Source organism: Triturus cristatus, chromosome 7, assembly GCF_964204655.1.
Source record: "Triturus cristatus chromosome 7, aTriCri1.1, whole genome shotgun sequence".
Taxonomy (NCBI): domain Eukaryota; kingdom Metazoa; phylum Chordata; class Amphibia; order Caudata; family Salamandridae; genus Triturus; species Triturus cristatus.
The window spans coordinates 1,370,353,281-1,370,366,995 of record NC_140590.1 but is presented as its reverse complement, the minus strand read 5'-3'; the positions used below and the strand labels follow the sequence as shown (position 1 = coordinate 1,370,366,995).

Below are 13,715 nucleotides of genomic sequence, written 5' to 3'. Positions count from 1 at the left end.
GTTCTGACATTCAGAACGCCTAGACTGATACGCGAGATTCTATGCAGACTTGGTAGTGACTATGTGACAAATAGAGGAATAAATGTATTGCCCCTTGGATATTTCTATCCCCCAATGAATCACACTCATTATTCTTCACAGCAGAGATTTATAAACCCTAATATCCAACATCAATTTAGCTTACCCTTACAAAAACAGATTTGACGTATTTCCATCTCTGGAAGATATAGATTGACTTACTCCCACACACAGTCACGTAGACCAAAGCTGGATCATCGCCAACCATCTTCTTGGCCCAGAAATGACACCCATTGAATTTAAGGAACTTGTTCACAATGATCAAAGTATTATAGATGTTTCATATGTTGGTTCCAGCCATCGCAGTTTGGGGCCACTGGATGATGCCCAGCTTAACGGCGATGTTGCTGGAGATATCACCGTGAATTATAATAAAGATAAGGGATTAGACCTGACAAACCTAAATATCTCTTATCCACATCCATTAAACAGTATCACCCACCACTCCAACATTCCCATTGCCGAATTTGTTCATAACAAGAGCAATACTCAGGGTGAATATAGGTCTATCCTAACTAATATCCTTTTTTGGAACGTGGCGGGTCTAATTACAAAATTCTCGAACCCTGCCTGGCTTGAATTCATAAACAGCTACGATATACTATGCACTGAAGAAACCTGGGTAGATGCTATACAGCACATCGATGGGTTTAAAACATTTTTCACACCGGCCTTGCCCTTCAGTCATGGGAGAAAAAAGGGTGGTTTATGCACCTACATTTCATATAGGATGAACGCAAGAAAGGTAGACCTTGCAGAATCTAAAACCTACTATCAGGTTTTAAAAATGCATATTGATAATTCTCACTGTACTGTCCTATTACATTTTTACCATAACATTCCCGTTTTGCAAACAGAGGTAGTTTTGAGGCACCTACAGAAGGACCTGGATTAAATCCTAAACAAAACAAACAAGGACCTTTGTATAATCTGGGGAGGGGAATTTAATATAGGCCCTTGCACTCGCACTGAAGGAGGTAACTGCAGGTTAATACTTGATGACGAGAAAGACATTCCTCATTTCTCGCACTCCCCCCTTTGGGACCAATTAAACCAGATTAAATATACCATGGACCTTGGTTTTGCCAACGACCTTTGTTCACCACCCATACCGTTTAGCAGTACATTTAACGGTCGTGGGTTGTGTTTAACTATAGATTATCTATTAATATCAAACAGATACGCCGATAGAATGCATAATTTTAAAACTCACACTGTTGCCTTTAGTGATCATTTTCCTATTAGTGTCACCTTAGACTTACTGGATAAAGTGTTATCCAAAATACACATGGTCACCCAACCCGTACAAGATATTGCCATTAATAGAACCAATGGATACACAATTAAATGGGTGAGTGTAGACTCACTAGAGCCTACCAAGTTGCTCCTAAGTTGTTGTAAAACAGATCTTTCTGTCTGTCTTGATGAGACTGCCGTGGACTCTGACATTTTTAATTCTCTCCGAAAAAGTTCACAGCCCATACTAAATAAATTACTATCTGAATCCAAAAAAACCCTACTAGTAAGCTAGGCTGGTTTGACTCCAATTGTATCAAAGCCCATGCAGCTTTGAAAATCGCCCTACATAAGCCTATGAGAGATCAGGAAGTTATAAAAAGGGCTAGAACAGCATATAAAACGTCACTTAAAGAACAAAAAGAGGCCATAAGAACTGAACTTTGGCAGGCCCTTAAGCAAGCGTCAGACAAAAAAGACATAAAAGGCTTTTGGAAGGCCTTGAACGCCCCGTTTATGGCCCCTAAAAACGTACCCAGTATTAAAATCACGATTGGAGAGGACTAATGGGTGACCCACTTCTCTAGGCTGTATTGTGACAATGTAGACACTTACCATTGTGAGGATAATAGAATAGGCCCCATGAGTTAACTCCCAATAGATATCGATTTCAACATGGATGAGGTGATTTTAGCCATTAATGCGAGCATGGGAGGAAAAGCCCCGGGACCAGACAGCATACCGGTGGATTTATATAAATCCTGCCCCTTGCTGTGAGGCCACTTTTAACCATGGTTTTAAAGGCTTGCTGCACACAAGGCTTCACTCCAACCGGGACAGAGTCCATACTTGTTCCCATTTTTTAAAAAGGTGATCGTAACGACCTGTCTGCTATAGACCTATATCACTTTTGGATTCCCTTGTGAAAGTGGCCGGGCACGTTATCCTAAATAGATTGCAGACGTGGTCAGAGGACACAGGTGTAATCTTGGAGTTACAGTATGGTTTCCGTCAAGGATTAGGTACTGTGGAACAGGGCCTAAACCTAAGTCTCTTATTAGGAAAATATGTACAGGCCAAATGGGGGAGCCTTTATTTGTGTTTCGATGATCTGAATTCGGCCTTCGATTGTGTTAACCACCAGAAGTTGTGGAGTATACTAGAGTTATTGGGGGTGGAAAGGCCACTTACTAACTTTTTAAAACAGTCTTATCTAGATGCTCGGGCAAGCGTCTGCTACGGGAAAGCTGGCAAACTCAGTCCCAACTTCCCTGTCAGGAAGGGGATAAGGCACGGGTGCATGTTAGCCCCCCTCCTTTTCACCCTTTATATAAATAGCTTGGGTGCTACCGTATCAAGGGAATGTCAGGACCTACCTAGTATTGGCAAACAGACAATTGGAGCATTGTTATACGCTGACGATGCTGTTCTTTTATCCCGCACACCAATAGGCCTGCAGAAAAATGTTTCGAGTTTTGTATCCTATATGTCAAGATTAGACCTTAAAGTAAACATCACTAAAACATTTGTCATGAAATGCAGTAAGACTAATGTTAAGTGTAGAGACATCTTCAAAAACAATACAAAACTTGAATTCGCTAATTACTTCTCATGTTTGGGAATTGTCTTCGAAAGAAGGGTATCATGGGTCAAAGCCATTAAAACTAGAAAATTGCTATTTGCCAAAGCCATAGGAGCCTTGATAAACTTTGCCAGGAAGTTAGGAAAGCGTCCTATTAACAACTTGCTGACAATTTACAAAGCCAAATGTACCTCAATTGCAATGTATGGAGCTGGTATTTGGGGTCATGCAAATGTACAGTCTTAACAGCAAGTTTAGAACAGGTTCTTAAAATATCTTTCAGCCGTTCCGAATAGCACAGCCAATCCTATTCTGGCACAAGGTTTGGATAAGTACTGTAACTGGCCTTAATCGGGACGTGATAAATGATTGTTTGAACCTGCAACGGGTACATCGCATTCCTTGGCTTGAATATGTCAAAAAATGTATGAACGACCTAGGCTGTCCCGAGCATTTTGCTAATCCCGACAGTCTGAACCTTGTCACAAGGAAGGAACTAAAGCTATCATGCATCAATCACCTGGAGACGATCAGATTGTCCACCAACATCATGAAAACATCTGTCAGAGCAAATCAACTGCTCTTGATATAACTCTATTTAACAAAAATATTAGGAAACTATGATAGGCTACTATTGACCCGCTTGCGTTTTGGCAACTTTCATAATATGGTCACATTCCCTAAGATGAATGGCTGGTCACGCTCTCTATGCCCATGCCCTTACGATGATATATCTGTACAGTCTACAATTCATAATATTTTCTTTTGTAAGCTTTATACCTTAATCAGGAAAAGATGGATTCTGTCCATTTTAAAAGTTCAAGACCTGAGACATTTCGACCTGCCCTCATCAAACTCCAACTCTTAGATGAAGACATTTTTACTAATCATATTGCCAAATATCTGAAAGGGGTGGTTAGATACAGGAAAACTATGCAAGGCCACCTCACTTCTTAATTGTTCATGAATTTTATGTATGACGTGGTTGTGCATGTAATTAGCTTGAAGTCCTTTTTTTTCTTTTAATTTTAAGTCGTGTCATTTTTAATTAATTGTTAAACTTACATATATGAACTGATGTATTCCCATTTGTAATGTATTGGGCTTTTATGATTTACCATTTTTAAATCAAATAAAACGTACTTTGACTTTGAATGTTACATAGTAAAAAATCCTAGCACCAGAGTAAGTGTGCCAGATTCTTGAAGAGTCCAGGCACTCTTCAGTCAGGGGGTCATCGTCAAATTCCTGGTGCTGTCTGATTCTAGGAAAGAGGAATTTTACCTAAGACTGCCACTTATTGTTTACTTCATATTAAATAGAATAATGTGTCAGAAAGCAGACGTTTCTTACAAGGGTAGTGTTTTATCGTAAGGGGTTTTCTTTAACTGCACATTGCTTTAGTGAAACGCTTATGCCATGCCTTCATCATTCTTCCCGTTCCTTTCCCTCACCTTCCTTGGGTGCTTCCTCACATGCTGTGGAATGTTTAAAACGTTGAATCTAGGGTGGTGGGTAGCAGGTATGGTTTGATTATTATGTGAGGAGGCGTGCTACATTAAATAAAGGCATCATGTTATACAGTGGACCAATGTGACAGGCCAACCAATATAAAAATAATGAAAAGGAACAAATGGAAGACTAGAAACTTAAAGTGTATATGATGTTGCTGTGCATAGTCAGACAGTTTTACCCATTGTTTGCTGATCACCTTGTAGTTTACACCATTCCTTTTTTAGTTGTCTTTAGAACTTTACTTAAAATGTTCCTTTTTTTTTCTCCTGTAGCTACTTTCTCATGTTAAGAATGTCCATTTCTTTGATTCGGTTGGCGAGGATGTATTTTTTGACGAGAACGGTGACTCTCCAGTTGCCTATGACATTGATAACTGGCAGGTGACCTCTTCTGGGGTGGGTAAATCAGTGAACGTTGGCCTCTATGATTCCCGCTTCAACTCCCAACAGAGACTCACATTGAACATGAGTGCTATCCAATGGGGCAAGCCATATTCTCAGGTTTGAAAATCGTGTAAAGTATTCGAGAAATATTTCCATGAATATCTGCAATTTGTAACATGTAAAGCTGAAAATATATCCTTTTACTTAGGCCAGGGGTTTACAACCTTTTCTGTAATAGGAGCTACTTATGTTTGGTGACAATCATGGCAAGATACTAACATCATCAGTATTGTAATAGCAACAACATTATACAAAATTACATTATTATACATGGTTAACTACAGTGATCACCTCAGTAGTATACTAGTCAGGGTTGCCAACTGTAATTTAAAAAAAAAAGCTTTAATAACTTGGAATGCCTCTGCATGAGTAATACAAAACAGCCATAGCTACAATGCATCAAGGTAGTAATAAGTATCTGCAACACCACATGATTTTGCACTCAAAGTTTATCCTTAAGTATAACATAACGTGTATTTGTAAATAACACATTTACTCTGCTAAAATCACAATATTCACTGTTAAACAAGTCCATGATTGGAATTCTTGAACTGGAAATTCAACTGGAAATTCAATTGGAAACTCAACTGTTTTTCTCCAAACATCAGCTATGAGTCCTAAAAAAATACAGATTTTCATCTTGAATGCACGCTTTTTAATTTCAACATGTATTAATTTAACCAAGCAAGCACTTCTAATTTAGTATGCTGAAAGGCACACAGGAGAGGTGCTTACATGTAGCTGAAGAGCCATCAGTAGCTCACAGCTACTCTCTGGAGAAGCCTGACTCACTTATTTTGTGCATCTCCCCTTCTTCACAGTAGGTTTGAAAAAGGAAAGGTAAAAAATGTGCCTCATACTTAGGGAATAATTGCAAATAATAGAATAGATCTGAGGATATGGAGAGTGCTTCCCAACCCAGAATAATTTCTCTGTCCAAGACCAAAATGCTCTTGTTCTCACACAGTGGGTTAGGTAGTCATAGGTTTGGAAGATATTGCAAGGAGGACATGAATTGTTTAAGAGATCTGAGTTGCAGAGAACGAGAGAGAGAGAAAAAAGAGAGAGAGAGAATAAGACTGTTCTCAGAGGACCCAAGCACGAGGTTAAAAAGAGACAAAACATGAGGTGAAAGGGATAATAGGACAAACAAGGAGTGGCAAACACAATGGGTTGTGGTTTGCCAATGCTTTTCGGTCACCAATATTGGTTTTCCCAACGGTTTTAATATTATGATGTGTTGAAAAAGCCAATAGCGGGGTCTGGTCACCTAGAATTTATATTTCACACACTTCCAACGGCAACACAATTTTGAACGTGTTCCAAATTGGCAAAGTCTTTGGTGACAGCCAATGCGTAGAGACTGGAGCATGTGTGCCTAGGAAATCATTACAAAAATAGATTTGCACAAGGAAGATGTATACCTAATTAAGCCTATCTGATGCCAGCTTCATGACTCCACTCCATTCCTCCAAATGCTCTAGGCACTCAAACCCTAACACTACAGATGAGAGCACATAGAACACAAGTAAGCTCTGCTCTTAAAGTGGAGTTAGAAAAGGTAGACAATTCATATTCATAAAACACCGTACACAATACTACACAACCTTCCCCTTAATTATTTTTCAAAAATTAGTTTGGTAAACAAAGAATATAATATTATTGTTCATGAATACAAATTAAATATACAAGAGAATAAACACGATTCATAACATTTATAAGAAATGTAATACTTAAAGATTGACAAAGAAGATTGCATTCATATGGAAATTAATTCTCTACAAGAATACAATTCTATGCACACAATTTTTGGCTTTCCAAAGTTATTTTTGAAAATTGTTTAAAGGGGTGTTATTGTTATAAAGAGTGGCCTCTCATATTGATACTGGTCAAGCTCTATCATGTCCCATGAGAGTGCAGGGTCTTTGCAGTGAGTCTACATGATGAAAACGTTTGGTATATAGAGCAGCTTTGCTTCTTGTAAAGGGTATGGTGAGGTGAAGAGCAAGAGCTATAAAAGAATGAAAAATTGAGTAAGTGCGTGTGGCTTGAAAGTGGTAGAGGAAATAATCCTGATTTGGGCAGCTCAGGATCAATTTCGCACACAGGCACACATTGAATGTCATAATGGCAGTAATGCGGATGATGCTAAAGAAGTGTGTGAAGATGGTGATGGAGATTGCTGAAAAATGTTTTATGTTCAATATATTCATGAAGAGAAATGTGTGTAACTATAAATACACTGTTATGCACACATTCACTGGGTGCAAGTTAGACCAATTGTTTCCTTTTAAAGTAAAGCTTTACACAGCGTTGCAATAGCTGATAGTTTTACTAGTCAATGGTAGGCCCAGAAACCATGATGCTTCATGTTGTACATTCAACATTTTAGTACATGTAACCTTAATTTCAAATCAGGCATAGGAAGTTGGGTTTTGTGAAAATAACAGAGTAAGTATTTGTGAATAAGAATAATATCTCCCCTTTAAAGCCGCTTAGTGCTTTCCTGGAGGAAAGGTTTGGACACATACATGAGTGGCACGTTTCTGATAAAACTAAATAATTGCTGTCACATGACCTTCTCACAATTGAATTATATTAGACAAAACTGTATACACACCAGACCAAAATTTCCATGTTTTTAGTGCACTGCTTTAACTGACATTTTTCTAGTGTGAGCCCTGGTCAGTTGAAATGACAATTGTCTTTTATATTTTTGCTTTGCTGCCCACTATTTTGGAATAAACGCTGTTTGATTTAGGGCTTTTGTGTGTCACTAGTTATTAGTCAACAAGTTTCTACCAACTAGACATTCAGGAGAGGTGTATTGGCATTCATCAAGACCTTGAAGTATCGCTTCTGCTCAAATACGTGCTAGTAAAACCTGTACTCGTCACTGGCTCAAATCTGCCAGTGGTCAGACATTCCAGGGCCATCAGATTATAGACAGAGTGCACAACACCCGACCATTGCAGGTTGTAATGCAGTGGGTCGGATTTTGAAACTCACTGTGGACCACTTATCGGTTTTGTATTCTTTCCTTTATGAGCACGTTATTTGAGCAGAAACGGTACTTTGAGGTCCTGTTGAATGTCAATACATTTCTTCTGAGGGTCTAGTTGGCAAAAACATGTTGACCAATAACTAGTGAAAGATGGAAGCAGGGTCAGTTGACCGCTGCAGTGTCCTTTCTTTCTTTTTATTCCTGACCCTGCCACACAAGAATAAAGTTGTACGTTGTCTGGAGTCTGTTTTAATCACTCTTTTGTTCACATATTGCAAACTCTGTGAGCCTCACCACCCTTTAGTTCCCCATAATGCATCTACTAATCTCTTAAAACATCCAAAGAGCTCCTCCTTTTCAGAGAGGGAGTTGTAGCCTGCACTTTGATCTCCTGTCACGATGTGAGGAAAATACCAATGATGAAGCATGCCACCTCTGATGGGTGAGGAATTTGTCGTAAAGAAACTAGGTTTTACTAACTCCTTATTAACCCTGGAGTTTCTTTGTGTGAAAGATATATGAGTTGGTATTGAACACCTGCAGGTATCCAAATCTCCCCTGGTCCTTCTTTTGTGCTTACCTAGATGTGGCTTCTGGCCTTTCGCGATCTTGTAGTCACCTTCTGTAGGGATCACCGACATAATATTGGAATGAACAATATTGTGTAACAGAAATATTGTGTCAAGAATTTCGTTGACAAAAATATTGATTTCCTATCCTTATAATGATAAGCACAAAAATATTGGAAAAAAAATAGTTTCATGCTAATATATTTAAAAAACATACAAAATATTGTTTCTTAATATATATAATTCAAAGTTATCTATAGATCTTATTGCAATATATTCCATTAATATAATGTAAATTAAATACATTTCACTGATGTTTAATACTACATATAAATATATTCTGACATAAACACATATACATATATTTGATAAATTTATTTCGGCATTCATGCTATAAAAGTTTCAATATCAATGCTGGCCATACAGTAAAATAAAATAAAAAATAAATAGATGAAACATATAGAGTACTCAAAATACATTGTATTATCACTCACTTGTCACAATTAAATGTACTCCACAATGAAAGTCTAAAAATTAACTCTAAAATGCCAGCTCTAATAGAAAAAAAAATAAAAACAATTGACTATTGGGAGATTAAATCTATTTATATTCAATTTTCAACTATAAAAACATAAATAATACATTACAACTTTTGATTTTTCCTCCTGATGCCCTGCATGTGCCCTAAAGATTTGGCGACAGAGCAAGCAAATGAAGGTCTGGCGTCTGATCCTAATACGCGAAGAGGAGATTCCTAGTTGCGCGTTCCCAGCTGACTGCAGATTGGTTTAATTCACTTAGCTCATGAGAGCGCATAAGCTGGACAGGCAAAGACTACATGGGTGACAGATTAATTGGCAGCATCACAACCAGAACATAACCGAGTTGTCAACGAATTAGGGTGACTACTACTGTTAAAGGTATTCAGAGGAAGCATACCAATCCGGTATTGGATAAAAAGCTATCTATCGATCAGTACCTGGATTATCTCTAAATAATGTTCCAGTGTATGGACTGATTTAATATCTGAAAACTCTCTTGTAATTTGCCCACAAGATGAATTGCAAATCTCAATTTGTGATACTCTTTCCCAATAACATGTTTACATAAGATCTTTGGAGGGAAAGGAGTCAGAAACAGAGTTGTCCCAGGTATATCACAGCCCAGTGTCGGATAGCAATTTCTTCAAATTACTTATCCACGCTATCTTGTAGGGCTTGTACAAAGTACTAGCTTCCCTTAATATTTTAGCATATGGAAGCAATTCTAGGCAGACATGATTCTCCTCCAAAATAGTAGGGGGCGGGTGTAAATTTGCCTTGTCAGCTATGGATTTCCTGTCCAAATCCAACTTTAGGGAATGGAGTGATGTACTTGGAGGTAAGAGCACCAAGCTCCTCAAAAACATATCTTCAGTTCTAGACAAGTTATCTATTTTTGCAAACCCCCACAATCCCGCTACATAAAGGGCAAAGCTAACAGCTTTGGAATCATAGATCTGGAATCATAGATCTGTAGGGAAGCTGTTACTGGTTTGCTGATCGATGTGCGATGTTCCTTCAAAAATGCACCAACAATTTGATTATGTATTAAGGACATCTTGGTCACATGAGATTTCCAAGACATACTATTGGATAATTTCATGCCCAAATAGTCAAAAGTGTTTAACCTCTCAAGCAAGACCGTGCTAAGCGTAGGTCTCCCCCTATAGCATTTATGGGACTTTATCGCCATATATTTGATCTTCACTGTGTGTTGATCTCAAGGCCCCACAAGTCACAGAAATACTTGAACCGGTTTAGCAATTTTCTGAAGGCCCTCTGGGGTTTTAGACACAAACAAGGTGTTGTACGCAAATAGAAGGGTCACCCCCCCCCCCCCCCCAGCAGGGGGGCATCTGCAGGATGGAGAGACAAGAATTGGACTGCATAATTCAAATAGAGGGAAAAGAGAGTTGATGTCAACACATACCCTTGACGGACTCCCCGGTTGACATTAATTGTGTTAGTATGCTCGTCTTGATCTCCCCAATGCACTCTATCATAGTTTGCCTCTTGGAGGCGAATGACTAAAGATAGAATCTTGCATACCGTGTTGCATCTCCTGCTAAAAAGAAAGGCAATCAACTGGGATTCTCCTAATGTGACAACTTTTCATGTGAAACAGAACATGCATCATGTTTGTCCTTCCCCCAAGATCCCTAAATCTGGTGTCTAAATCTTTTAATTGAAATCAGGCTGTACTGATACCACTACAAATGCCAAATAAATCACATCCAAAGACTATCAAAATATTGTATCTGGTTTGGGTATGTTCGAGGTAAGCCTTCAAAAGACATTTCATCACATATCCAGTAAAGATGCATTATATGTGGGCAAGCCACTGAAAGCTGAGCCGGATGCCTGTCTCTGGCTCTGCCCGAGGTTATCATGGGCCCTAGAGCCCAGAACAAGCCAACCATTCATGAGACTTCAGCGTCCCAAAACAAAGGATTAACCTTTGATGTAAAACAAGAGAGAGAAAGAGATACTTATCTAGTGTCTGAATTCCACAATGTAAAACCATATATGGCTTCAATTTAGTGCTGTGAGAAATTATTGTAATTATGTAACATTTCAGCAAAAAGTCTACATAATTACGTGTAATGCAAATCAGTCGTATTTCTCTGTATTTTATCATTAAATGTACCAAATATGCATTTAAACACAGCACCGCAGACAACATCCACTCTTGTTCTGTTGGTCATTTGTGCTGGCAGTAAATCTTTACTTTGAATGGTGCATTTCGCTGTACATTTTTACCGCAAATGGTGCATAATTACGCCAAGTAGTGTAATGGAGTAATTTTGGGAATGCCAAGTAACAAGCATAACATGAAATTCCCAAATGTACGCAAATTACGCTGGCATAATTAAAATTTCCCTCAAGGCTATTTCAATCCCTACTGCCCAGCTTGATGAAGTTGGTTAAAAAATTTATTTCATTGAACCTCCTTTTTTTCTTTAGGATAACATATAAGAGAGGCGCCTTCAAATGTATGAGTTCAGGATGTGCTCTGCACAAAATACCTCTTGTGTTTGATTTAGTAGTCTATAGTGTTGCCCCATGTGTCTAATAGAAATCTAGGCTAAATTTAGAATACACATTGCCTTGCCTCTTAGTTCACTAGTGGCATTGTCGTCGGTGGTTGGGGGGTAAGATTGTTTCTAAATTCATGTTTAAATACTATCACGTTGAATAAATGCCTCCTAGTAATATCAACTTATGTAATACGGTGAAACTCTGCACGGTACGGACTATACGTTTTTGAATTTTGAAAATACTTTGTCATGTTATATTGTGTTTGTTGAATGATTTATATGCCAATATTTACAAGGCTCTTTCACTGGCTCTTAGTGCAAAGTCAGACCCTTCTTGGCTCTCCTTGTTCACATGTTTGCTCGCCCTCCTCTAATGTGCATGCAAATACATCTTACATTTTACACAAATGCAATCATGTCTAACCCACTCTTATAGACATACAAACAGAAATAGTCACAAAAAACGCAATATGAAACCAATACTGTAAACTTTAAAACACCCACCAAAGGCAAGCTTGCTTTAAATGCTGCAAGACAACGGAGCAACAGCTACAATTGCATTACAATACTGAAAAGAAAGGTTTGCGAGAAAGGAAAGCCAAAAAAATTGCACGAAGCCAGAGAGAGCTTGTAAACAGGAATCATACTGGCGTATAATTTTTAAGTGCACTGATAGCAAATCCTGCAAACACGTGCCCCCGGAGCGGAGTACTTGTTTAGTGCTGAAGCCAGTGCTACCCTCTCTATTAGTGTTTCATCCGCCGCTTCAAGGGCACCGTACTGGAGCATCATGTATTGTAAACTGGAAGGGTGCAGAAGGGAGGGGCTGCTATTCGCAGGTAAAAACCGAACAATAAACATAAGCGCAGCCACAGGAGCCTCATGCAAGTGTTGCGGAGACGTCTATTTCCTTTTAATTGCGTGCGCACGACGTCTCCCGGCCGTCGTGCATTACGGTGGGCGTGTGCGCACGACTGTTCGCAAGGGGTTAATAAAAGTCAAGTGGGTGGCTCACAGCACAGCAGAGGTCACAGAAGTTGCTCCTGCTTTAATCTGAGTGCTGTGCTAGTGCGGGGCGTTTTATTTAAAGTTCTGCCTCACCATTGGCCTGAAGCCACAGGAGTGTCATTTTCCGGTGAGTCATTCCTAATTGTGCATGGTATGCCTCAACCTTTTGGCTGTTGAATGGTGGACCACTCTCTGTCCTTATCTCTCGGGGTAAGCCAAACATGGCCCTTACTTTCTCCAAAAGGGGTTTTGTGTTTTCGTTGTTCATGGACTCTGTCAGTTCAGCTACAGGATATTTCGTAAAAGTTCCCATGAGGAGCATCATCTGGGGCCCATCCAAAAAACAGACAAAGTCTATACTTAGTATTTCCCACGGTTCCTTACTGACATCATCAGTTATAATGGATGCTGGCGACGGTGCTGCGCCTGTAATCTAGGGTGACCGACTGGCAATGGTGCAAAATCAGGATGGTGAGTGTAAAAATTCAGGACAAAGGGTCAAAATTCAGGACACAAATTCAGGACAGGAGGTCAAAATTCAGGACAAAACTTCAGGACAATAGGTAAGTTTTACAGACACATCAGAGGAGGTCGCTGTTACAATTAAAAGAAAGATACATAGTCCAGGAGATGTAGTTCAGGATCGTTGTTTTATTCCTTAGATAGGATCCACATTAAGCCTCATGCTAGGCCTTCTTCAATGCCCCACCAGGAGCAGCCTCCCTGCTGCTCAGCCCTTCCACACCAACTGATCCCTTCTTCCACTCAAACACTCTCCAACATTCTGATGACATCACACAGACTGAGCAGCAAGGCAAAGGCAGGAACAGAGGATGCATTAATCACATACAAGATTATAACACATCCCCCCCTCATCAAAATTGAACAAAATAGGAGCATGCAAAATCAAAGTTCATATATGCAACAAGACTAATTAAGAAATATGTGCGCTGATGGACATACACACATATAAAAATCAATGAGCTTCAAGAATAACAGAAAGGGGTAAACTTGCAACCCCAGACAGGCAAAACAGAAAGCTAGAAGATAAGAAATTTCCACACGTGCGCACATGTGACGCACAGACTAACACCTCACACGAGGTAACCAACCAACTCAAGGGTAAAACAAGACAGGAAAGACTGAGAAGCCTCTAAATAAGGAGTCTTCTTACGTGCGCACCCTTAACGCACAGACTAAC

At 39.2% G+C, this 13,715-nt stretch overlaps 1 protein-coding gene across 1 annotated transcript in view; it reads left to right on the top strand.

Moving 5' to 3' along the window:
* Positions 1-4,917, top strand: part of LOC146812084 (extracellular calcium-sensing receptor-like) — a 326,739-nt gene extending 321,822 nt beyond the window's left edge. The window contains exon 4 of the mRNA XM_085615128.1: positions 4,684-4,917. Within this exon, the coding sequence (XP_085471254.1) occupies positions 4,684-4,917 (234 nt within the window). The remainder of the gene's footprint in view (positions 1-4,683) is intronic.
* Positions 4,918-13,715: the final 8,798 nt, after the last annotated feature.